The 27,921-nt window shown below is 39.3% G+C and overlaps 1 protein-coding gene across 1 annotated transcript in view; it reads right to left on the reverse strand.

Annotated features, from left to right (window-relative positions):
- Positions 1 to 27,559, reverse strand: part of LOC124134106 (acetylcholine receptor subunit alpha-L1-like) — a 63,674-nt gene extending 36,115 nt beyond the window's left edge. Inside the window, exon 1 of the mRNA XM_046498760.2 lies at positions 26,436 to 27,559. Coding sequence (XP_046354716.1) covers positions 26,436 to 26,639 — 204 coding nt within the window. The 5' untranslated portion in view covers positions 26,640 to 27,559. The remainder of the gene's footprint in view (positions 1 to 26,435) is intronic.
- Between the last annotated feature and the right edge of the window lie 362 nt (positions 27,560 to 27,921).

The following is a 27,921-nucleotide window of genomic DNA, read 5'->3' on the forward strand; positions in this document are numbered from 1 at the left end:
ATTTATTCACCTGTAAATTATTCCAGTGTACATTGGCTCTGAAAGGCATTCCTCATAAACATTAAGTCTGCTGATCCAATCTCCCCGTCGACGTCCTTTATAGTCTAGGGCAATGATCTTTGGCGTTTGGAGACTATTTCGCTATTTTCAAGCATTTCAATCTTGGCACCCCGTGTGGTATACATTGAAAATATTTTGACAGAACGGAAGGAAGGAAAATATTTTAGAAACAAATGTCTATTCTATTATTGAAGCAAGTTAAAGGATCAAACATGACGTAATTACTGCGATTGTTACTGCAGATAGCTCCGGGTACAACCAAGTACAAGGATACTAATAACGATTTCGCCGACGCTTGTTATCTACCCGAACTGATATTGAAGGGATTTAACAAAATTGTCCCCGGAAATAATAGAAAAAGTATTTTACCTTGCAGGATGTACCACATGCGTGGTTAAAAAATATGCATGTTTTGAAAAAGTGTCCTTTTTCCAAGAACATCCTCACCTCCCCTACTCGAAAATACATTCATGTTATCGTTTTAGCCAAACGTTACAGTTAATACTTACCGAAGCGTATTCGAAAAACAGACTTACTCCTGAATTTAAACACTGCAGTGTTTAAACCCGAAATACGTAAAATAATTTCATATCATGGCAAATTAAGGTTGGCATATATGTCACTACACAATAATAGCAAACTACAATCAGTAATACTGCTTATATACTCTCTCTCTCTCTCTCTCTCTCTCTCTCTCTCTGTGTGTGTGTAAAGATACTCTTATCAGAACGGCAATGATCATACCATCAGAACGGTAAAGGTCACACTGCCAGAACGGTAAAGGTCAGTCCATCCAAACGTTTGCAAAGGATGATTCAAGGGAAACGCTTTCAAACTTCAAATTCTTACTTTTTGTCTGGAATCAATGTCTATCCCGCAAACACAACTGACGACAAACCCTGTCCACACCCCAGTACTGGGTTAACATGTACTAAACAGCAATGAAGTCTGTTGAAAAGGATGTTCCTTTCTGTATTTAAAGGTAAAAATGAAATCACTCCCTTGTGTTGCTATTCATTCTCGACACGGGCGGTATAATTTAAACAGTTGGAATTCCGTGTCACTTGAACAACTGGGAATAATTGATTAGTAATTGCAAGGAGCAACACAGGTTTTCTGTTTCCGAATTCCTTTTGTTTGTGGACATGCTTTCGAACGATCAACAATTTTGCCCAGATTTCTTTCTGACAAATACACGAATCGATCTCGTGTTCATCGCACTCATGTTTGAAAGAAATGTTCAATCATGTATTTCTTTAGCTTGGATAAGTTAATTATAATATGTTTTATAATTACGATTTCAAAATACATAGTTTTGAATGGAGTAAATCACTGTTTGGGTTATTTTATTCTTTTGTAATCTATCCATTATTTATCGTTGCGTATGAATAATAAATAACTATTTGTGGTTTATAGATATACAATGTCAGCACGTAATTCCATGAAATCGTTGTTAGTGCTATTGCTGATTGTACCATACACAACATGTGTAACTTAATCAACATAATGTGCTTACATCGGCTTTTTACATGTTATGTTTGTAAAAACTGGCACATTTTCAGAATCTATTTTGCAGCCCATCTTACAGTAGCCAAAGGTAAACACTTACACGTATATAAAAATATATAGAACATTCCACAGGCAGAGAGGAAGCATCAACAAAATCTAAAGCAGAGGGGTTACATGGGCATGGTTACCAGAAAGAAGGCTTTCTCCGTCATAACTGAGACTCAGATACTAAACTCGAGTTGGATGAATTGGTTATTTCATGTCTTATATCTATTGTCTCGTTTGCTTTGCTGTGGAGATTCCGGGTTAGAACTGATCCCCAGCAACCTATGCTAATCGTAAGAGGCGACTTAATGGATCGGGTGGTGGGGCTCGGTGACTTAATGGATCGGGTGGTGGGGCTCGGTGACTAGAGTGATGACGTTGCAACGTACCAGGACAGCGAGGATCGATGCTTATGATATCCATCACTTGATTGTCTGAACTTGATTCTTTATAGACCATCGTTATATAGATGGACCTTTTGCTAAGTGCAGCGTTAAACACTCTCACACACACACACACACACACACACACACACACACACACACACACACACACACACACACACACACACACACACACACACACACTTTAATTGAGTATGAGAATATTGATTTACTCTACAAACAGAACAGAACGCCAGTAAATAAACGAATCTGGGCGAGACATTTCAGCGGTTGTCAGTATGATCACCGATCAAGGCCGTTACGATGACAGATGACAGATGACAGAAACAGCCAGGTCACATTGAAACCACCCAATCCTCATTAGAAGTCTTTAACGACAGGAATACAAGAACTGGGGACCCGGAATCCCCACGGGGTGGGCTTAGATGAATTATCTCCCTACACGGTTTATTCCAGGATAACATTAAACCGGATTCAAAGGATGAGTACGTTCCCTGGAAGATGAAACACTGCAAGTCTCTAGAAACTGCTGGTTAATCTGACGAAACGAATATAAAACAATTTTGTGGTTGAAAGGAACAAAGATAAAAGGGTCGTAAAGAAAGCGGCATCACGAGCTAAGATTCAGTTTCGATTTTTGACGTGTGCTTTATTTACTTGAGAATATCTTGTCCGTTAAAGATCTTGGCGTTTTCTTGAAGTTAAGGTAAGTCAGCTCTCAATAAATAAAGAAGATGAGCCAGTGCCATCTCCAAACGAAAGCGCATATGCACAAGACTGTAACGCAATGCAATGATTAATGACAGTGAGATAGCATTCCATTCCCACACAAACATGTTTAACTAGCAACAACGGTAATGGGGAAAGTGAAACCCACCTTATCAAATCATATACCGGTGTTAATTTCTCATATGCAGCTACAGATAAGATTCTACGTGCACGAAGGCAATAACCTGCACATGCGAGATCCTGTTGGATGGAGATATAACGCTCTGATATGAGGACATGTTTTAAGTCGTTTTAATGACACGAGATAAACAGACTATAAACATGACGTGAGATCTCGTCCGACGATGCTCCGCGTCCGTCTCACAGGGGAGATATGTACATGTGTAATCTTAGTTTGATAACATAAATTTTAAGTGATGTCAGGCCCTTGGTTTCCGATGATTAACCGCGTACCTGCTGTGTTATGGGGCTGCTAGTGACTGATTGCAGGGGCAAAATATGTTTATTTTAAGCCACTTACATGTGATATTATTGGCGTTAGATAATTCTTCCCAAATCAAAATACTTATTTTATATGGATGTATTAGTCATTCAACGTGTAGGCCAAATATATGAAGAAAGAAAGAAAGGGCAGAAGAGTTAACGAAACAAACTTAGAAACAATTGAGAGGTAGGTATCTAGTCAAAACAAATACGCAGTTGAACCCCAGGGAATAATGGTCTCATGTTTTTGCTTCAAGTAAAAGTCCTGGTACTTGTGTCGAAACTGTGAAATTATATGCCGTATAGATTAAAAGAATTCTAATTATATATATTTCTCTACCCTGTTAAGGATATCATTATTTGACTGACATCAATGTCTAGGTTTCTTTCACATGAACACGTTCACATTGCCAGATGAATCCTTCTCTATCATAATGAATACTTTCAAAAAGAGGTTTGGCATCACGCCCTTGCACAAATCCAAATGTTTGATATATCGCTTCAGAGTATTATCAGAAAATCCGATCTGGAAGCGAGACTGCTGGTAATCAGATCAGTTGTGGATTTTATTAACGACGAGGATAAGGAATGTGTTCTATAACCATGTTATTGCATTATGCGTTATCATTTATTTAGATCTGTGTATGTGTAAGCAACCAATGCTTGCCGTAAAAAGCGACTATGCTTGTCGTAAGTGGCGACTAACGGGATCGGGTGGTCAGGCTCGCTGACTTGGTTGCTGCATGTCATCGTATCCCGACCGCGTGGATCGATGCTCATGATGTCAATCACTGGATTGTCTGGTCCAGACTCGATTATTTACAGACCGCCGTCATATAGCTGGAATACTGCTGAGTGCGACGTTAAACAACCAACAAAGAAAGAAACAAAACAAAATGAATATGTATATGTATGGAGATTGTGTATTTCCCTTTATCGTCTTCACAAATGTAAGTTTAATTTGAAATTAGACTGGAAAACGTTAAGCATCAAGTCCTATAGTTTCATACAAAGTAACTTTTTTCAAAATCGTTTCCTGTATTAACTTTCCAACGAAACGTATTTATTTGTTTTTATAATCCTACATTCAGAAACCAAAATCGATCTACTGACATATTGAGTATTTGTTCTTGGTAGTTTTTACTACTCAATTGCTTACTCTGCTTGTTTCCCCAGCCGCGTCATACAAACAGACGTTTAAAGATGGTGCTTGTTGTTACCCTGTCTGGCGCTAAAACAAGGACTGGTCGTCTCGGAGTCAGTATACTGTGTCTGAGTGGGGTATTCATGTTAAACTGCGGCATGGTATTTCAATGAGCTAGCACTATAAATCGGCATCAGTCCGGACTAGTACACGCAGCCACACACACACACACACACACACACACACACACACACACACACACACACACACACGTGCATGACGTCGCTGTAGAAGTGCAATAATCTTGGACGCGACGTTCAACCCCATTTCACCTCACCTACTCTGCTTGTTTACATGTCACTGGGATATACATGTAACTTAGTGCTTACAACCACCCTGGAGAACACACGGCATCCTCTTTTCAGCAGGTATCTTTGATGTCTTAGGTATTTATCAAAATTAGATCAACGCCACGTGCAGATATTTCCAAAAGATACATGAAAGTTTCGGATATACGGCAGTAAAAATAAATTGTCAATGCAAGAGTTTATCAGTCTAGATTATCCGCCGATACAGATTCCTTTAGGCGTACAGAAATAAATAGCTGTGAAAATTATACAGATGAAACACTGCAAATTAGTGACACCAGGAGTTCGCGAAAAGGGTAAGCATGTCCTGCCCTAAATAATGGATGGTATTTACGTGTTTTCCAGGTGTATAACACTAGGTACAGGTAGTAACTGCACATTGTAAACACATATGAAGACTGCGAAATACATTGCGAGAAAACTATTCCATTGTTAACCATCTGGACACTGTGACATCTCCACTAATCTAATTTACCGTACACGCAATGTAATTTGGACAACAATTACATCTGGGGAATGAATTAACACAGCCGCCCAGCTGGACAAATGAGAATAGGCACTTGGGCACTAACTAACATAATGCTTTGATCTTTATTTTTATGTGGAAAATTGCAGCTAAATGCTGAAATCTCTGCACGCAATCACGTTTGAACGTTGAATTGGGTCAATATCGTGGATTGATACGGAATAATCATGTGAAGTCTTGGATGGAATACATTTATATGAATGTTATTACATGTGTCATTCTATTTCGTTCATGAGATGGATGCGGAATGGAAAGTTTTATTAGATGACTTGGACAGTGAATGTTGTCACTTCATGACTAGAAAGCATAAGCATGTGCGTTATTATTATCAGGTAAGAAACTGAACATTATATTTATATTTTTAAATACAACTGATTCTAAAACGCAATTGTAATACCTCACAGTGACGCACGCATGCTTCATAAGGACTGTCACAGAAATATCAAACACATAATTTTCTTATTTGTTAATTGTAACCAGAATTATCAATCAAATACCGATGTAGGGAGTCTTCAGGTGATGACATGCAGGTAAAAAAACAATTGATAATTATTCACATGAAATAAGTGAGAGATATTTTACACCATAGTCACCGTAATCGTCTCTTGATAAAGGACACAATCGACCAGGTCGAAAAAATATCACCATCAAAACCCATTTGGATCGGCTCTTACGAACAATGTACAGACAAAAACGGCGCCTGCACACCTCCGCGCGGAAGACTTTTGAAAAGAAAATACCTGTTCCTTACACATAGATACACGTACACATCATCATTGAATATACTAATGTCATATCAATTCATCATATGAATTAAGAATTTGGGGCAAGGCCAAGTGAGCTTTTCGTTTTTTATGTTTGCAAATTCTTGATGACCTTGTACACGTTGAAGCATCACTCTAAAAAAACACCAACACATTTATTTTTCCAGAAGCAACACCTGTCCAAACACACCGTTATTTCCAGGATGAAAAGAAAGCTTTTCGAGATAAATTCCTCCTGAACCATTATTTGTCTACGGTAGTATTACCACGATATGTCTACACTAGAGTGATATAGTGAAGTCATTACACTGGGATATTGAAATGCTGCTGTGTCTCGTCCCAACCTAAAGACGAAGGAGGTTCAGATGCCACCCTGTGCTTACATAACGAGAACTGCGTAGACAGGTAAACAAGGCCTGTTTAAGGACATTGGAAAGCACAAATAAACCTTAGAATCCTACCTTGCATAAACATTTCACTTTCGGTGTGTCGACATAAAACCTGACACTAAAATATCTGACATTCATACAGCTATATCTTTATTGTACGTTTGTCAAATAGTATATGTTTTCAAGGACTAATCATTAAAGTTTGTACAATTCATTTGTTACCCAGAAAAGATGACAATGATTTGTAACCAAGCTTCTGCATAAAATGAAACATATGCCTTTATCATCTATTCAACTGAAACCTTCAGCTGAAACCTCATAAAGCGTTTAAGCACGCAAGAAATCTCTGATCGTGGGTTCGAATCCCGGTTCGCCCTGATTATATTTTAGGTTTGCCAGCACCATACTCGTGTTCGTGAGTTTCACAACAGTGGTAAACGTCTAAGATCTGCATCACTTCGGGTTTTCCTCCCACATCACGCTTACACGCCGTGAAAAACTGGATACCTGTTCAAAGCGGGGTTAAAACCACCTTCCCGAGGCAAAGGAGTTAACTGCCATATAAAAGTCCAGTTTCCACCCTTGCCGAACAAGACTGGAATTATGAGTTATATTTTGGCTGGACTAACGAGTCTATGCACAGTTCAATCATAATCGCATAACGAAATCGACAACCGGTTCCTAAACTGCCGTGCAGATTTCGGTCGATTGCAGGATTTGCAAAGCATGTGTCCCCTCTACTTAGCGTCAAATCTTTTCATGTTTTTAATCAAGGTGCTCACGTGATTTGATGCACTTCGCAAAGTAAGACCCGTTTAATTACAATATAGATCCTTCATTATCGAACAGATCGTCTTGACTGGGCGCCGCCATTTTGCTTGAAGCAAATGTAAGTGATATGAGGAGTGGAATCTGATTGGTCAACAGAAGGGACATAACTCGTTATAGCCACTGGTGGCATTTCGATCGAGCCGAGACATTCCAGCCAAGTTCGGCAAGGGTGGAAACTGGTCAGTTAACTCCCTTGCCTCGGGAAGATGCGTTAAACCCAACTCACGCACTCATAAAGCGTTTTCACTGAATAATGAAACACGACTTCTTACGACCATGGGTATTTCGACACCGAATATTAAATTCCATTGCTGTCGAAAAATATTAACTGTCAGAGCATTATACTTTTACATTAATTCATAGGCATACATTCTTAACTGTTGATATAATTAATTGTAAACGTGATTTCAACGTATTATTTATTCTTGGAAATAAATGAGTTATTTACAAGCATGTCTTCAACTTTTGAAGAGCCTGATACGTCTGTTTTGAAATATGCGTAATTAACCAGATTCAATGAACGAGAATAAATTGGAGATGTATAAAAGCGTCTGCATTGCTTGACATTAAAGAATGATGGCGTTTTCGCTCATAAGATGTTTGCTCAACTCTCTCACGTACCTCAACTCAAGATGTTTTTGTCAAAAATGAATATAAATCAGCAATCCAGCTTAAGTCAAACTAACTATTTAAATCAGGGGCAGGTTATTGTGATTTGACACCCACTGATTCACTATCAGAATCGATAAGGGGCAGTAGGGGTAGCGTGGTGGTCAAAGCGTTCGCTCTTCACGTCGAAGACCCGGGTTCGATTCCCCACATGGGTACAATATGTGAAGCCTAGTTCTGATGTTCCCCGCTGATACATTATTGAAATACAGCTGAAGCGGCGTAAAACCATATTCACTCACTCACTCACAGTCGATAATTGTTTTAAGTCATGGCAGAAAAGTATTAATTTTACAATGTACCAAATATACATACATGTAGCAGTACCAATTTGCTCTCTATAACATGTTGTATTTTTCTGTTAATGTACATGTCTTAGTAATGTATATACCGGTTTAAATTTGTATCTATATTTGTATAGAACCGCTGAAATGAATGGGAATTTCTACTGAGTACCTATTAGACTTGGTGATGACTATGATAGCTTGTCTGTATCAGTCGCCGGTCATAGGTAACGAATCTGGTTTCGCACAGCCATCGCAACTCGCCGTGTCATAAATGAAAAAGCCCTGAGATACTCTTAAATATACTAAAGTTTATAGACAGAAGCTTTTCTTCTGCGTAAAGTGATGACATATACGCCAAAGGCTAACTGACTAAGAAACCACTATGTGTCGCAAGCTAACAAGAAGAACACACAAGTCATCGGGAGATTCATAAGTGTCAGAAACTCAAGAATATGTTCTCAGACAAGTCGTGTTAAAACACAATATATATTCTGGTATTCTTGGAATTTCATTGTTTACACATCGTAATGTTGAGACATGAGGCTACTGAATGCACTGTTTGGATCTTGTCTAGACACATGTGGCTTTCCCAGCCGTATGGTGACATCTTATTGTTTTCTTCGATGGCACTTGTATCATCTCCTTCAACCAATGACCAGTGTGCTTTTGATTTGCATTCCCGTCTCGTCTGAACATATCCATGAAGGACACAATCTGTCCGAGACATCGTCATTCCCGTCCGTGCCAGGTCGAGACCTGACAACTGCTCCTTCAACGCCGACTGACGTGTAGGGTCCTCTCAATTGTAAATGTTAGCTTTGACATCGATCCAGTGTCACAGGAATATTAGGAACGACAGGTCAAGACTTGATGGCGTATGGTGAATTTAACAAACTGCTGCTTTCAGAGAAAAACACGCAACCCACGGAATTGCTTTTGTCTTTCACGGTGTTACATGTTAGCATTCACGCTTTCCACGGGAAGCAGGCACCGCTGTAATGAATAAATCTGGCGACTCAAGAGAGGAGCCATCGTCTTACTGAAGACCTCAAACGAAATCGATTGCACAGCATTAAGCCTTCAAAACAATCCATGAAATCCATGCATTTTTTCCACAGGTTTCACACTGATTACATAGTTAACGTTGATAACATCACTTCATCATCCTAAACAAGCACCTTTAAAAAATAAATGTAACGTCGTCTGTTCACATATGACCTTACCCTTTCATGTTTGACATGTTTTGTTTACCCATGTAAGAATCCAAGCGTTTTCAAAACATTCCATAGTTTGACCAAAAGACCAGAATCGAAAGGAATATTGACAGGGTTGGATTCGCGTCTTCAAGATTGTTGTTCAATTTCCTTTTTATGGAATATGTATCTAATACTTAGTAACACGTTAATAATGGCAGAAACAATCGGTTGGTCATCTAGGATGCTATGGAAACTAATGAAATATGTATCTAATACTTAGTAACACGGTAATAATGGCAGAAACAATCGGCAGGTCATCTGGGATGCTATGGAATATTATGGAATATATGTTTAATACTTAGTAAGAGGTTATTAATGGCAGAAACCATCGGTATGTCATCTAGGAAGCTATGGAACATTATGGAATATATGTCTAATACTTAGTAAAACGTTATTAATGGTAGACACCATCGGAATGTCATCTGGGATGCTATGGAATATTATGGAATATGTATCTAATACTTAGTAACACGGTAATAATGGCAGAAACAATCGGCAGGTCATCTGGGATGCTATGGAGTATTATGGAATATATGTCTAATACTTAGTAAAACGTTATTAATGGTAGACACCATCGGAATGTCATCTAGGATGCTATGGAATATAATGGAATATGTATCAATAACTTAGTAACACGGTAATAGTGGCAGAAACGATCGGCAGGATATCTGGGATGCTATGGAGTATTATGGAATATATGTCTAATACTTAGAAACACATTATTAATGGTAGACACCATCGGTATGTCATCTGGGATGCTATGGAATATTATGGAATATATGTCTAATACTTAGTAACACGTTATTAATGGTAGACACCATCGGTTGTTAAACGTTGTTTAATATTGAAGCGTTTCTAACGTTCCATTTCTTAACGAATTCACATTCTTACCACGAACTTAATAGTGAAATTGTATTCAAAGGTTTTTGTCTGACATAGTACAAACTGCCATTTTCTTCAGACGAGATACAACATATGCATCGTGGTGTCTAAAACAGGGTAGGTAATGTATAAAGAATGGCACGCCGAAAACGTTCTAATTGCACATCTAGTAATTCCTATAAAATCTTAACGCCAATAGCAAAGGTAATCAAAATCCAAATGTAAATATACATGTATAACATAATACGGCATCGATTCACTTTGATTTCCATCTATCTATTTGATGTATTTACTCCCGTATTTGGCATCTGCCATCTTTTAAGTAAGTGCGTATGTTTATCAAAATGCCATCGAGGTTTGGTAGATATATCACAAATGGAAGACTTTTTGGGTCGAAACAGGTTGGGTTGAAATAACGCCTTATACAAAATCAATCTTAATTATACATGTACAACAGAGGCTCTGTGTCCTGTTGCACATAGTCTTACACTAGCCTTCATGCATTTCCCAAACATGATTCTTGGGCATTTTGCCCTCGGGGATGTTTCCACTGCGGCCCTCGTAAGTGTCTAGGCATTACGCTGGAACGATTTTGTGCCAATGGGTCGAGGCCCAGCAAAGCGACCATACGACTACATGATCATACGTCTATGCTGAAGTTCGTTACGCCAGTCATAGAGCTAATATCGCTTTGTGGAACGGGACCCTGGACTCCAAGAATGTCCTAACTCTGCCTGCATAAGTTGGTGCCATTGATTTGGCAGGCTATAGAGGATGTTGGCCATGTTGACACAATGATGGAATATGCTTCTCTCTGGCTCCTGGCCGTGTTTGCATTTTGTTCCAGTGTGTGCAGAGAGCCACAATTAGATTAGGCATTAATAAGCTGGACATTCTACGTATTGATGGAGAACTAGCCTTTGTACCCCAGTTACATCTGGGAAAGGAATGCTGCGATTTTACCCCTCCTGCCTTAGATGGATAACGATTTCAGTGGTTAATGTAGTAACGCTATCGGTTAGTTCAAACACATTTCTTGTGGAACTAACGATTAAACAGAACACTGACATCTTGTATCTTGAGAAACATGACCACTGTCGGAGTGAGACAATGCGAGACTGGGTCCAAAGTGTGCCAGTGTTGGACTACGGAGCCTGGTCTTTGTCCGAGGAGCAGACGTACATGAAACACTTGTCGAGGTGCAGCATCCTCCTTAGATAAGATTGGTATTTAGTGTTACTTATGAATTATGTTCACGTCAGAAGAAAATTTAAAAATTAAGAGATAAAACCGTTTATATCATTTAAGCAGGTTATTCATAATGATTATTTTATACCGGAATTTGTCACCTATCCTTTTCCTATCAAGAGCAAGGAAAAGTAAATTCATTATAATAAACAAATGATAAATTTTGATATTGAATTAACTTTACTGACAGTGTAATTGGTATATGCTTCTTAGAACACAATGAATAAAACATAAAACGTTTAGAAGAGACTAACAAGTCTCGATTATCCGACGAAAACAGATTCCATTGGGCGTAAAAGCAAAATCGCAGTGAAAATCAGTGAGGACACAGTGATGAAACGATGAGATTTATGCACGTTACAATGAACGTACTGAGCCCTTAGTCAATACAGCCTCAATAATCCTGTTCTCAAAGATTAGAATGGCGTCAAAGTGATGCCAGCTAAAATGTAAATCCTTTGCCATATAATTGGTTCTGATTACCTCTTTGTTCAAATTGGAATTGGTAATTCAAACCAGTTGCTTTTGTGTCCTTCATCATTCAGATCAGAGTGATTGCATGCGAACTGATAATAAAAAACCTGATTTGGCACGGTCCAGCTAAAGTATTCTCATTCTGTTTAGCCTTTGCTCTTTTAATGCCTTTGCTAACCCGAACACAATATCTATATGATGTTTGTCCGAGGAAAGGACAAGAGGATGAAACTAGTCTTCGAGGTCTCCTACCTTACCTTCCTTAATGTACCAAAGACTCATGGATTGTTATTTGATTATATGATTACTGATAAAGGAGTTTACATTCCGAACAGTACAACGGGAGCAGTTATTAAGCTTCCTTTATTTGCCCTCTCCAGACACGAAGGACGAAATGAAGTGAACTTCCGCTCAAGACGCTGGTATGACACCCGCCCCCAAAATAACCGTTAATGGGCATTCCAGACAACCAAGAGGAGTAGATAGATATTTGAGTTTTTAGAGCAAGTGAACAAACATCTGGACTTGGAATTCGTGTACTTGCAGGTAGTTCGAGCTAATACTCCAATGCATCAGTTTGATGTTCATAGGTTAACGAAAGCGGGCACATTTCCCTCTCAGAATACAGATACTCTTCCTCTAAAAAGACTTAATAGGTAATAACAGTTGAACATGTTGATCCTGCATTTTCTCTAACCTTGGATAATACGTATATAATGGTGAACAATATAAAACGGATTTTTTTCTATTTAAGAATGAACATGGTTGGCATAATAACATAATGCTGTAATTTCTCTTATATTGGATCATGGATTTAATAGAATTATTATCTATGAGAAAGACTGCGTGTGTGTGTGTAGAGAGAGAGAGAGCGAGAGGGGGGAGAAAGAGAGAGAAAAAGTGTGTGTGTGTGTGTGTGTGAGAGAGAGAGAGAGAGAGAGAGAGAGAGAGAGAGCGAGAGAGAGAGAGAGAGAGAGAGAGCGAGAGAGATTATAGGATAATTAAGAATTGACTTTTACTTTGTGTGACTTCATTGGAATGTGAGCCAAAATGAAGTGTGGGCCAAGCTGTAAGCACATCCAATGAAGGTTCGTACTCCAGTCATGTAAAGTTCGCATTAATAAATTATTGATATGTTATTACTTCCCCGTAATCTCATCAGATCATCTGTATCATATGAGGACTCATGTTCACTTTCCAAGTACATATATTGAACAGAAAGTGTTAACTAGTTCAATATGGCTTGAATATGACTTCAAACACGTTCAGACAAAACGTTCTTCCTTAAGGTAATCCGGTTATTCTATATGTACATACCGTAATCATAATTCCATGTACATCAATATTGTACATAAAATCCTTTGTGTGACGGTCGACAAAGGAAACAGATGGCTCATTTCTATTGAGCCACATTTCACTGAACCTCAAGAATGAAACCGATTAAGTCGTTGTCGTCAAGTCATGTCACGAATTCCACGTCAAAGCAGAACCATGTTGATAGTGGAGAAGACGTATGCTCTTTCAACTCTGTCTGGGAGAGTCACGCAGAACACCATGTGACATTTCAACTTCCGGTTTAGGGATATTGACATTAGCATTTCCGACCATTACTGCCAGCGGCCATTACAAGGTAGAACATTCGAGATCAGAGAGCATCGAACTGGCAATGTCAGGGATGGCCATAACGTCCAGAGATAAATTGTGCTCATCGAGAATCGAAAAGTGAAATGCAGTGTCACAATTTCCTATCAATAAAACTCGCGGACCTTACAATGGCTATCCTTGGATGTTGTTCACCTCATCCATTCCCATCAAAGCAAACAACCCAACCTGCATCGCTAGACCCAGCTTGTTACGAGGCCAGTACAAAGGCTCCACGTTGTTTACACAAACATAATGGGTTAGCGTTACATTTGCCCTCTGTTGTGCTAATAAAACATCGACATTTGCGTAAGAAGGGAACGATTATTTTACGATCGAACATTTCCTTCGTTTTGACTTGACTTGTTGGGCTACTTGCTCGGCGTCAGTTGGCAAACATCATTCGACTTCCGAAGACATGCAGCCTGTGAAAACGTTTGTGTTATCTATGTTTGGGGAACTGAACTGAGATTAGTTAAGTTGCAAAGATCGTTCGACCGGAGTCTTATGTCATCAGTCAATTCTGTCTATTTTAATGCATATATTTCTCCTGACAAACTGAGACCTATTTCTCAGCTCACATATGTAGATCACATATACATCGCATTTTCAGCATGTACACGGGATTCACTGTGTTTGGATGAATTATTTAAATGAGTACATTCTAGGGATTCTTATCGCACCTGTACTACAGCAGTGACAACATGACAATAACTTCGCCATGTATTCGCGAAACAGATGAAATTAAAATTATCGACTTTGGCATGTTGTATAATAACACTCAATATGCGATGCCTGGTAAAATGTCAGCCATATTGATGTTACTTCTGTCCGAAGTATAACCTTCTGTCTCAATCCATGGACGACCTCCTCCCACAGAGATGCAGACATAATCATCTCAAATCAACATAGTAGAATGAACAATTCATTTTATTAAACACTACCTTTTGGCATTTCAATTCTGATTTGTGTCTTGTTTAATGCTTGGACGACAACCAGAAAGTGAAGGATGAGTTTCGGGTATCGAAACAGGAGAAACCTGATCAGGTAGAAGCAGAGGAAATGGTTTCATCCCGTGAGAGCTGACAATAAGTCAGATTTTATTGACCTATTTGCATCACATATAGCTGCTGTCATTACATACAGGCCTCTGTGTCTGGTCTCAGGAGTTGATGGCATTGAAGCTCTTCTCATATGAAGAAGTTCAAGGTGAACTTTGTTTTGATACAGATTCCGTGTCTCATCCCTTCCTGTCCAGTAATGGGTTGGGAATGTACTGTGGAGACTTTGTTCTTACGTTGATGTTGTTCTTACGTTTAACATGTGCTAGAGTGAGTGAATAAATAGTTTTACGCTGCTTCCAGCAATAGTATTGCTCTATTACATCAGCCTGTAAATAATCGAGTCCGGAACATGCAAACACGTGACTGACAACATGAACAACGAGTTATACGTCATCGAATACGGTGACATGCTATCAGGACCCCGACCCCCTGCTATCAGGACCCCGACCCCCTGCTCCATTTGAGTCGTCTCTTGAGAACAAACACTGGTGGTTGGGGACGTATGTTAAACCACGTCCCCGTATCAAAATGGCTTATAAACTGCCGGGAAAAGAAGCTACACACTTGAAAACTTTTGACCAAGGATTATCAAAACTTTACTCATGTGAAAACATCCACGTAACTTTGCAAACCTAAGGTCCAAAACACATCTATGACACCCGTATCACGTATGATCGAATAACCATTTCTTGTTTTTTATATATTTTCTGCCACAATCAAACCTGGGCGTATACGTTCTTTTGCCCGGCAGTTTATATAGTCATTATTAACGAAATACGACTTAGTCACAATAAAAACGAACAAACGCCATTCATAAATAAACGCATGTGTTTCTGGGAGTAAACTATCCTATATATTGATCAGATTACCCATATAACCGCTGACATATAACAGAATGACAGATCACACAATACATTATGAACAAATACACACGATGGGGGCAGCATGTTTTAAACACTATCTAACTTTGCTGAAAAAATCCTTATAACGAGGTATGTTTGGCTGTGCAACAAGTCATACGAGCTAAATTGACATCGGCAGTGAAGTCGTGCATAAATACATGGATCAATTTCATATTAACTCGTCCAAATCAATTCTGATGCAGATGTTGCCCTCATAAAAGTCGATTGAAACAGAAAGGAAACACATAGCGTTCCGGTAAGATCGGAAATTCTATATCGGGGAAAGCCTGGGACTATTAGCTCGGGCCGCTTTGCTTGGAAATTTTATAAATACATAATTTGATAGCGTTATTAATATGAGGTATATTCCTGTGCGTTTATGTAAGGTGAGTCTTGTTTATTTAATGAGGCCATGATTGCATTTTACACCAGAGCAGCTGTGCATGTAGTCACGCAACGATGTATTCACAAGTAGATTACAGTGTTCAACTGTGTTTAGAGTAGACTGCATCTATGTACTTATCTATACCAAAACTATTTACGTAAATATTTGTACAAAAACATAATTCAGGTTTTCTATCTTGTAAACAAAATGCTAACATAGATATTTAAATTTCGCTTAATGAAAACACTGATCCGCTCTCGCTTATATTTGTTCTCTGGCTTTGAAGTTCTAAATACAAATGGTGAGGGGTGGTAAAATGGGGTTTAACGCCGCGTTCCAAATGATTGTACTTATAGTGTTTAATAGTGCTAGACCGCTGAGATAACATGCAGAAGTTTAACATGGATACCCACTCAGACACCGAACCAACATTCCTTGTGTTATAAACTTAATCCCGAGCGTCAGGCAAGGTAACAACAAGTACCTATAGTGCGTTTATAGTGCTAGCCCGCTGAGATAACATGCAGAAGTTTAACATGGATACCCACTCAGACACCGAAAAAACATTCCTTGTGTTATAAACTTAATCCCGAGCGTCAGGCAAGGTAACAACAAGTACCTATAGTGCGTTTATAGTGCTAGCCCGCTAAGATAACATGCAGAAGTTTAACATGGATGCCCACTCAGACACCGAAAAAAACATTCCTTGTGTTATAAACTTAATCCCGAGCGCCAGGCAAGGTAACAACAAGTACCATTTTTTACGTCTTTTGATAAGACGCGACCAGGGGATCAAACCACCGACCGCCTGCACACCCGGCAGATGCTTTATTCACTCGGCCACAGCGGAAGACGACACACAAATAGGAAAAGGTTGCCAATACATTAGATTATATTTTTGTTTTTTTTCTTATGTATTCACGGAAAGTGTGATCCTTCATATGTATGTAAATGCACTGAACAAAGAAGGTAAATGTATTCATATTATTGAAATATTATGTGAAAAACAACTTCAGATTCTGTCTTTTGAATGTTAACAATTTGGTTATGCGCAGGGCATGTATACATGTAACATGTATAATAGGCAGCAGTCTACAGCAGCGTACATCGTACTACACACGTAGAAATAGTAGTCACAGAATACTTGTATCCCATATACCTATGATGACAAACCGTGGGTTCTGATACAAGAATCGCCCTTGTTGTGCTTCAATGCAGCAACACGCCAAAGTGGTAAACGTCAAAGATCTGCATCATTGATAGCTTTTCCCCAACACGAAGATGACAAGCCCTGAGATAACTGAAATTCTTTTCAAAGCATCTTCGCTCGCTAAGACATATCCTCTTTTTGAAATGTACAGAGAAGATGTGAAAAGCCAAAACGTGTTTTGTGTCTTCCTATCCATAAAACTTGCTTAATGAGAAGACCCGAATTGGTATGTGACACCACAGTAGGCGCACACCGGGCGTTTTCCTGCAGCAATATTCCAACTTTGAAGTTCCTCGCCAGTTACACTATGCAGATGACAGACTGCTTAAATTAACTCTTTCATGTTATAGAATGCTCTCCCTTTAATAGCTCAGCCTCGAGCTAAACACTTTGTCACGAAAATTAATTTAAGGATCCTCTTGTTAAGTCACTCTGTGAAAAGAGCAATGTAAGTAATACTGCAAGTAACAGCAACATAACCGTTTCCATAATAATAACAAATCTCTGCTGAAATCAGAGTCCGTTGTACGATTCCGACTTCTAGTACATCGTTGCGTTCTGTTCATTTATTACTATTTATTAGTGATTAAACCAGGTGAAGGTGAAAAGGTGACCGTATCCTGACCCACCTGTCCCAAAAACATGAAACAATATCATATTTTTCAATGATGTAGCTTTCGAATGATTATCAATTTTTGACTATCAAACATCATATTGATTTGCATACCTGTATATAGTTCTAGTTATTGAAATAAAGCCCAACATCGTTAAACTACTTTCATAGTGTGTCCGGAGAGTGGATGGTGGGTGGTTAGATCCCCCCTAGCTGCGTTATACGCAAAGACAGTGAAATGTGGTACTTATGTTACCCTGCCTGCTGCTCGACATTAAATGAACTAAGAAATGAGAGGTCCGCTCGGAGTATAATTTGTCTCAGTGGGGTATCCATGAAAAACTGCGACATATCTCTGTGGGCTAGCAAAACTGCTTAAAATTATAACTTTACTGTTTATCGTAATCGTCCTAAATCTCGTTAAAGTAGTATTTGAGCAACGACAACAAACTTTGCTATTGCAAAACACGAATTGGAGTAATTTAACAGATCCAGCTGTCCTTTAGTTTCTTTCAGACTGACTATGAGCGATATTTGAAAATTTAGATTCAACATGACAGCTTGTCCTTCATTCAAGTATTTTTCTTTTGACTAAGCCGAAATAGTACGAACTACTGACTAAAGGCCCCAAGTTTTACTGACCCCCATCAAGACCCTCATATATAAGTTCTCTCACGGTAGCATTCGCCCCCGTGTGCGAAATACGCATCAGTCGGAAAGCGCACGTTAAATCCCCAAAGTAAGTAAGTAAGCATTCGCCGGGATTGTGATGTTGCCGAACTAACAGGGTATTATATCATAATAAGTTTGGGATATGAACAGTAACTCGTTATAATTTTGTGTCGCCTTCTCGAAGCAAGGCCATAGCTTACAAAACGGCTCCATCTGTCAATCTAGTGTCCAAAGCTGAATCAATAAAGAGGGACAGACACGTTTTTGTTACACATTATCCTTCTTAGACATCTGGTAACATAATAAAAACTTTCAAAACTGACACTTGAAGTGGAAACATGTCTAAACACGCTCTAAACATAATAACGTGAGCTGATTAACTGCAATAACCGGCTTATCAAACAAAGAGTACGACACATGAGTGACTTGAGCGCCTGTGTGAGACACCCGTAGGATTTACGCAGGCTTAGAGATGATCTGAATTAAAATATAACACATGGACAAATGGGCTTACGAACTTATTAATTCAATATACACTCCCCTATAGGAAATATGCACCACGGTAACAAGACATGACTCTAATCTATTAGGCGGCCCCTTTGTTGGTAGACCAGCGATCGATAGAATTAAGCAGTTGAACCGAGTGAGGAACACACGCTGACAGCCGTGGATTCAACAGGTCGCATAGCGTTGCCAGCTCACAGGTATTGAGTTACAATCGGGTAATACAAGTAACTTCGTCTTGGCCATGTAGATATGTACATAGTATATAATACAAATATTACAAACCGTCACTATTCAAAAAGAAGCATATTCTTGCTTTCATTTGTTACAATCAGTGATAAAAAGCATTGTAGCACGATGTATGCTTTTTACAAACTAACGAAACTTCAATAAAACGTGGACTTTTTTATTCCCAAACTGCAAATTTAGAAATGTATACCTATAAGGTCAGCGAGATGCAAATCAAAGCGTCAAAACCTTAGAGTTTTGAAACTTGTATCACCAACACATGAAAATAACGCAATCAGGTCTAAGCAAAGAGACACATTTAAAGACGCCCTCACTACACTCAGTGGGCCCTAGGCAGGGAGGATGAGAATTGTTCTTGTGTGTTCCAGGTAAAATGGTCATGCATCTAGGAGACTACTGTTAGTCTAAACTTACATGTTTGCTTCTCCTGAGATATAAGGCGATGCGGGGGCACGGGTGGCCCAGTCGTCTGAGAAGCCGCGATTCTCTGTGCAGAGTTGCGTCCCTTGGGTACGCCAAAAACCTATGTTTGTGGGTTCGAATCCCGGTTCGCCCCGATTTTGTTTCTAGGTTTGTCAGCACCATACCCGTGCTCCTGGGTTTCACCGAAGTTGTAAACGTCTAAGACCTGCATCACTTCGGGCTTTCCTCCCACATTAAGCTGACACGCCGTGATATAACTGGAATACTCTTAAAAGCGGCGTTAAACCCAACTCACTCACTATAAGGCGATGCTTCCATTAATTCACACATTACCAGAGAAACCGGCTTACGTGCAATGTTACACACTGGAAAAACAGAAACGCAACAGCAGTGAAATCGTAAATATCTAACAGAGTGTTGCCGACATCCATGCAAAATTAATACAAAAATGAATCATTTTTGCATGGATTGGGATTGATTTGTGTAGGAAAACATTTGGTGAAAAAATGGAAACATCGCAAGAAGCACAACCACGTGAGAGTTTGTCGCACTAACATGACATGCACGTGCACTTGCACTTGTTGGGCTATAAAAACTTTGGGTTGTCATTTGCATGCCATCACATTCTTGCAGCAAGTGAACAGCGAAAACATGCCACGACTGACAAGCCCAACGCAACAACGCCATCGGCTGACTACAAACAGGAGAACCATGTTCGGCTGCAGCCAGTTTTTTCCACGTGGCACCAAGCACAATTACAAGACTGTGGAACCGTTATTAGACACACCGGACAACACGGGACCTTCCTAGATCCGGTCGACCACGTATAACGACGTCAATGGTGTCAAGGTCACGGTGTATGGCCACAACTGCGATTGAGACGATCTTGGATTCGTGCCGAGTGCGGATAGTAGACGTCGTGTTTACAAGCGTCGCGGGGAACGTTATACCCGAAACTGCATACAGAAGTGGACAGATTTGGTGGTGGCCGTGTGATGGTGTGGGCAGCCATCTCCTACACTGGTAGGACAGACTTGGAGCAAGTTCTGGGGAATTTAACAGCAAAACGTTACACGGGTGAGATTCTTCAGCGACATGCCCTTCCCATTATGCAAAGAGCGAACGTCATTTTCCAACAAAACAACGCTTGACCTCACACGGCAAGACTGACAAGAGCCTTTTTGAGGTATCACAACACCCAGGTCCTGCCATGGCCCTCCATGTCTACAGATTTAAACACAATCGAACATTTATGGGATGCGCTGGATCAATGACTGCGAGAACATCATCAACAACCACACAGAACGTCTGACAATTGGCACAAAGCACTGCATGCAGAGTGGGTGAACATTCCCCTGGCCACTTTTGGTCTCAAATGGTGGCCATACAAGATATTGAGAACAGATGACTTTCATCTTGAAAATCTGGGACCTGGGTCAATGACAATGTCTGCCAATTTTGAACAATAAATTACCATTTGTTAATTATCTATATGATAAATTAAATATACTTCCTTTTTTTGCAGAGTATACGTCCATTTTCAGGACAAATTTAATGAATTATTACATCTATAGATAAAAGTTAACATGATAACAGAATTAAGATGTAAAAGGTTTTTTTCAAGGATTATGTTTATGTTTTGTACATGTAAGTCTCTTTCGATGACGGTTAAGTGTATTTCGCTATATATATGTGACAAAACTCGATAACAAGTATGGATTTTTAACCATCTGTTGTGGTGTACTGTAATCTAGAGGGAACGAGAGTTAACCACATAAAAAAGACCGTTGTCCCATCAATTTTAACAGAAATCGTACACGAGAGCTGACTCAATATGTTTATTTCAGACATACCCAAGGGCCTTCACAGAAGAGACGTATTATTGTACCGAGGTCAATACTCTAAGTAAAGGGCGAGTTTGCAGCCACTAATCCTACAGTGGTGACACAGTAGTGTATTAGGGGATTACAAAGAATCAGAGGGCAAAGCAGGTTCAAAACTTATAATAATCTCCAAACAGAACAACAGTCATGGTATCCAACGACAAGTATTGTTCACGTGTTCCATGAACACAATTTTCAGTATTCCGACTTTTAATCGCTGTATTTCCTTTCATAATACTGAAATGAAGTACTTGTTTATATGTTAATGTTTTGTAGTGTTAAAGCTTTCACTTCAGTCCGTCCAACGCGCACTCGCTAATTTGAAAAAAGTCAAATGCTGATCAATATGTGAATTTCGCTTGTGTAAACGCGCGAGAAACTAAACAAACTGCCGGGGCAAAATAAAGTGTACACCCATGTACATCTAATAAATGGTGAATCGATAGTTATTGTTTTTGAAACGGGTATCTAAGCTGTGTTTTGGACGTTAAGGTTGCTGTGTCGCCAACTTCTTCAGCCAAGTAATGTTTTGATAACGTTTGTAATGTTTTGGTCAAATCCAATAGTCAACTGTATACTTTCTTTTGCCCGCCAGTTCATATATTGTTACCAGCCGTTACTAAATACAGGGCTGTTTTGTCAATAGATAAATACAATATACATCCGGTGAACATCGGATGCATCAACATTGCAAAATACCCATCAATAGAAATGATACGAATCCTTTTGTACATGCAATCAAAATATGTTTTAAGGCAACAAACACACGCGTTAATAATACTCTATCATACACGTGTTTCCTGTATGCACATATATTTTAATACTAGTCAATATTTTCCATTGTGTCACCAAATAAGGTAATGTGATATAGACATGTGTTCGGGCTGTGATATTCATCAGAGTAACAGCTGGTCCTAGTTGAACACGTGGACGCTCTACCCTTTAATTGAATCTACAATAAGGCTGACATTTATTGAATTGACTTGTGTTATATGGACAGTATTATACAATAACTGTAATGTCTGAAAATTTGTATACTCGAAAATTAAAAAAAAAGTATGTAACTACATTGGAGAATTTTACATTGTGTTTGCAATAAACAGTGGGCAAAGGAAAGTGTACACCCATGTTTATTCGATGGTGATGTATTTGTTTGGTATAGGTGATATTACATGCATCATATCAATGAGAATACCACACCACGTGATGACACATGGTGTCTCAAGGAACATGGGGATCGCAGTTTTAGAGTGCACAGTAATGAGGAGACCCGTGAAGATCCGGGGTAGAATAGGTCTTCAGCAACCCATGCTTGTCGTGAGAGGCGACTAACGGGATTGGGTGGTCAGGCTCGCTGACTTGGTTGATGCATGTCATCGATCCCTATTCACTGGATTCCCTAATCACTGGATTGTCTGGTCCATTATTTACAGACCGTCGTCATATAGCTGGAATATTGCTGAGTGCGGCGTTAAACAACAAACAAACAAACAAAAGCAATGAGCAGAGTAAAGTGTGAATTTCCAAGTGTATACTTTCTTTTGCCCGACAGTGTAGTACATATGTATATCCACTGAGGATATCAGCAGATTATTTCTTATTTAGTCAATTATATGTCACCATAATGAGTAGAGTTCCGATTTCCAAAGTAGCCCCTAGTCCCGTGTCACAGTGAAACCAATGGGGATGTTTATGTTTTTGTATCTCAGGAAGGCCTCTGATAAGCATAAGGTTTCCAATAAAGGCTTTCAGTTTAGCGCATTATACCCTTATAAGCTTGTGGACTGGGTTAGCCTTATGGTTAAAGGGTTGGGTCGTTCACGCTGAATACTGGGGTTCAACGTCCTCCGCGGAGATTGTTTGTAATAACTGATTCACTCATTCTTCCTATTTCAACATCGAATTGGCGGATTAAAGATAACGTAAACAAATCGGTCCTAACATTAATACAGTTAAACATATTATATTTTGTTCACATATTAATTCTTGCACGTGGAATTTCAGGTCGGTGCAGAATGAACATTTTGGGTAAGACTGACATGTTGTTTGATGTGGAATATTTGTGCAATCGCAGAGGACATATTTGAGTGATTGAGTTTGGTTTAACGCTTTGAACACTACTGCTGAACTAACACTCGGTTATTATATATCACGTTGTATCAGCTTCGTGTGAGAGGAAAGCCCGAACTGATAAAATAATAAACATGGTGCAAAAGGGTTCGAACCTACAATAGGTTCTTGTTACGCCTAAGGGACGCAACTCTGCACACCCATTTCATAATGCTTATGAGACTGTGCTCCCAGATGCTGCAAGGTATGATTCAGGAACAAGATGAGACATATGATACGTCCATGTCATCCATATCATCACAGAACATATATCATAGCAATGTAAAGACCGACACAAGTAATCAAGCAGAAACTTCTCTCTAAAGCGTAACAATTGGATGAAATTACAGCAGTTAAAAGTTCCCTATGTCATACAACAGAATCCTCTGAAACCTTTTAATGCAAGGCAATTCTACGTCATGGCATATGCAATATTTCAAAGTTTAAGGTGAAAGGAAGGTAATTATTAAAACCAAGTGGGATATGTTAGAAGTTTTATCCTTGAACATTGGCAATTACCTTGAATGTCATGGCTTCTGTCAGTGACGTTGTATAACACATGATGTATTTTATCTGATGAGTAATTAAAGAGCAGACAGTGTGTTGCCTACATAGCGCTCCCGGTGAAACTATTTATAGCTGCAGTTAAAGAAAAACACCATCTGTGGCAGCAAGCCTACAGGGAGCAAGAAGAAAGAGAAATGGATAGGCAACAGTCAACAGCTCTACCTGTGCTCTTTAATATACTGCAACAGTGCATGTGTTTAAAACAGCTGTCACAGCTCTTGTTGTAAACCCAAGATGGCCAAAACAAATATAAATATAACTCTTATAGTTCTGAAATGGTCTTGTATTGACAATTGCTTTAGAATGTTTACTTTGTGTTAAGAGGGTTGACGCCATTTATTAAGGAACAAACGAAGCCAGGCACCAAGAGGAAATATTACCCTGGAATGTGATGTGCAGGTTTATAGTAATGGATTGAGTAACCGCTTCCCCACCAGGAGAGGAAGCTATTTTCATAAAGATAACACATCTGTAGGAAGCAAAAAGACTTCATGTAAATATTACAGAAAAACACTGTCATATTTGCATAAATCAGTTTGGGATAAAATGCAGAGATATCTGGTGAGCTAATGAAAAGAACTCTTTACTGCTATCGTGTAGGTGTATATCCTATAGCATCAGCAGAGAGAGAGAGAGAGAGAGAGAGAGAGAGAGAGAGAGAGAGAGAGAGAGAGAGAGATATTAGCTGGTAAAAACAGTTTAAAAGGTTAACAGTTACACATCTATTATTTTGTGTCTCAAACATGAACGATGCACGTGCGTCCTGTTGGATACCCTGTACGCTGTAAATAATCATTCCTGTTATTTCATAATTTGTTTCAAGCACCCAATTGCAAATCCATCTCCCGCTGCTCATTAACGTGAATTACTATTCACGTCAACATGGAACATGCAATCTCTCTTCTTCTTGTAAAAGTCTCGTAGAATCTCGTTTCAATTCCCTGTTTAACTCAATAAACGTTGGGAGGTTAATAGCAAGGTTGAGAGTTATCTCCATCGTGTTTTCAAAATACCCTCAAACGCATGCGCACCTGGCCCCATAAACTTTAAGTTTATTTGTTCAATGGAGATCGTTCATTGTTTATAACTGGTATCCCCTTAAATCTCGTCAAGTGAAGAGTTTAAAATACGAATAAAATGTCCAAGGGTGCAAGAATTATGGACGCACGATACAGGCTAAGATTTAAAACAATTTCAGCATCATTCACCTCAAATGTGTTTGGTGCTTTCTGTAACCATTTATTTTTATGAGAGTATTGATGTGATGCGGAAGCAGGATAACGCCTACATAACATTAGCCTCATTAGAAGATTGCACTGATAAATCTAATTAGATTAGGAACTTGCGGTGCCTGGATATATAGTTGGTAACGTTGGTAACTGTTGCAACTTCATATCATTCCTTTTTTCATGTTATCAACTGAAGATAATTAGGTAGCATGATTGGCTCATCTTCAAACTGATTTAACAAACACTGCCCAAGCTTTTTAACAACATTAACAGTATTTTGAAATGTGCTCACGTGGTTTTACATACATATTAAAATTATTGATATTCATACATATTTCAGTATTCTGAAGTGGTGAATAATAGAGACAGTTGACTGACGCGTGACTATAGCTGATGTAAGTCCTGGCGACATGTCGATGGCAGATAACATGGGATGGGGGATCACTGATACTAGGTACTTAAGGAAATAACAGTCAATCACAGCTACTTGGATCACACGGGCTTCAGACATTGCTGGCGTCTCAATGGTAACGAAATATGATGTCACAATACATTTGCGATATTATGTCACGAAAGCATCTTGCCTGATAATGAAGCATCAGATAGGAATGGGTATATACTTATTTATACACCATCTGATACACAATTCAAAGCTTTTGAAAATATTGTGACATTTAAAACAATTTCAAATTTAATACTAGCAATAATCATGTAACCAATTATACTATCCTGGTATATCTGTTATGTAATCTCTAGAAAATAATCACACGACAGTTAAAAACAACACCATTTATATGCATTATGTTGTCATTATCATTATCACAATCTTGAATGGAAAAACAAATTCATGATAATATTAAACAATAACATGATTAGACACAATACACATATGTTTAGATAATCAAATTTCACTCACCACATCCAGCAACTGTGAGAGTCGCATTCCCAACTTCACTGTCAGCTTTCCATCGGCGTCACCAGAAGGTTTGATGAGCGGATTGTAATTTCTGTATGTCATCAAATCAAAATATAATTTTTTGGCATGAGGTTCTATTCGCTGCTCGCAGACGACACACGCCACCGTCGACAGCGCAAACAGCGCTAAATTCAGGGGTTTCATGGTGAAGGTGTCCACTTCTCAACAACATTCGATTCCTGATCAGACGCGAGTCAGGCAAGCGGAAGTATTGTGCTCGCCCCAGATGCTACCACAGCCGATAGAGCACGACCGACACTTGCCGATCACAACAATCCTGTTTGGTGAAAATAACTATAAGCTAAACGCATTTTAATCACTTCTGACTGAGTTTGCAAAGCCACAATTACGAGCCGGGAACAGGCAGTATCCAAAAGTATAATTTCGATTTTTCCGGAAAGCACCTCCTGGTCGAATTAACGAAATGAGTTTTCTCCAATAGGAATGCATACAGGGGTGGAGGCACTTTGTCGAATTGAAGCGTGGTATCAGCTCTGAGCTGCAGAAAGAGGTTATCACACAAACAAACTTAATACTCCAATTATCTGAGGGCGCACAGCTTGGTCCTAGCACCGCTGTTTCTCCAGCAACAGATCGACACGCGCCTTGTCACGGCAGATTATTTAGAGACTTGAGGATTAGCACGGATATAGACCAAGCTCCCGTACCACCCGCCACAGAGAAAAGTCGGCACACGCGTCTTGGCACACACAGAAAGTTGATGAATGAGTTGTAGGTGTTTCTACATAGGTAGAGAAAATTGCTCTCCTCGAGAAAAATGGTTCCCCTTGTGGATAATAAGTGCGCGTTAGGTAGGTGTGTGAGAAGAAGAGGAGAGTAGGGGGGGCGTCACACTTCAGCTACCAGCGTTGTGACTGACATCGCCGTTTCCTCTTACACACAACACAGATTAGATTCAAGAAGAGCCGAAATAATACTTCACGTTTCGGCCTCCGCGCGATCGATTTGCGAGAAAGTGCAGCTTTTGGAGACGACTTGAATGTTGAGGGAGGTATAGACCGCTGATACACACAAGCCAGTCGTCCACAGCCTCTGCATGCGCGACAGCTGAAAAGTCTATATTTAGACTCACGTGCTGCGCCAGTTTGTTTTTCCTACTCATAGAAGAATACTTTTCATCTTAGATAAGCATCAGAAATTTGGGATGTTTTGCTTAACGAATGACGACTTATATAAATGCCTCAAGCACTGGTTCCGCCAGGTTCGTCATTCATAATCCGCTGTTTAAGACGGGAACAGTTGCCTATGAGTGAAGATTACGATAACTTGAATATTAACATCAAGTACTCCCACACTGGAATTGAAATTATCCTGTCTTTTCCTCGTGGTTATTGAAATGTCTGTAAAATGATCAGACTACATAGTTTAGTACATGTTAAAATTAGACCAACATATAGGTTTTAAC

Source organism: Haliotis rufescens, unplaced genomic scaffold, assembly GCF_023055435.1.
Source record: "Haliotis rufescens isolate VD_foot unplaced genomic scaffold, xgHalRufe1.0.p SCAF_1, whole genome shotgun sequence".
Taxonomy (NCBI): Eukaryota; Metazoa; Mollusca; class Gastropoda; order Lepetellida; family Haliotidae; genus Haliotis; species Haliotis rufescens.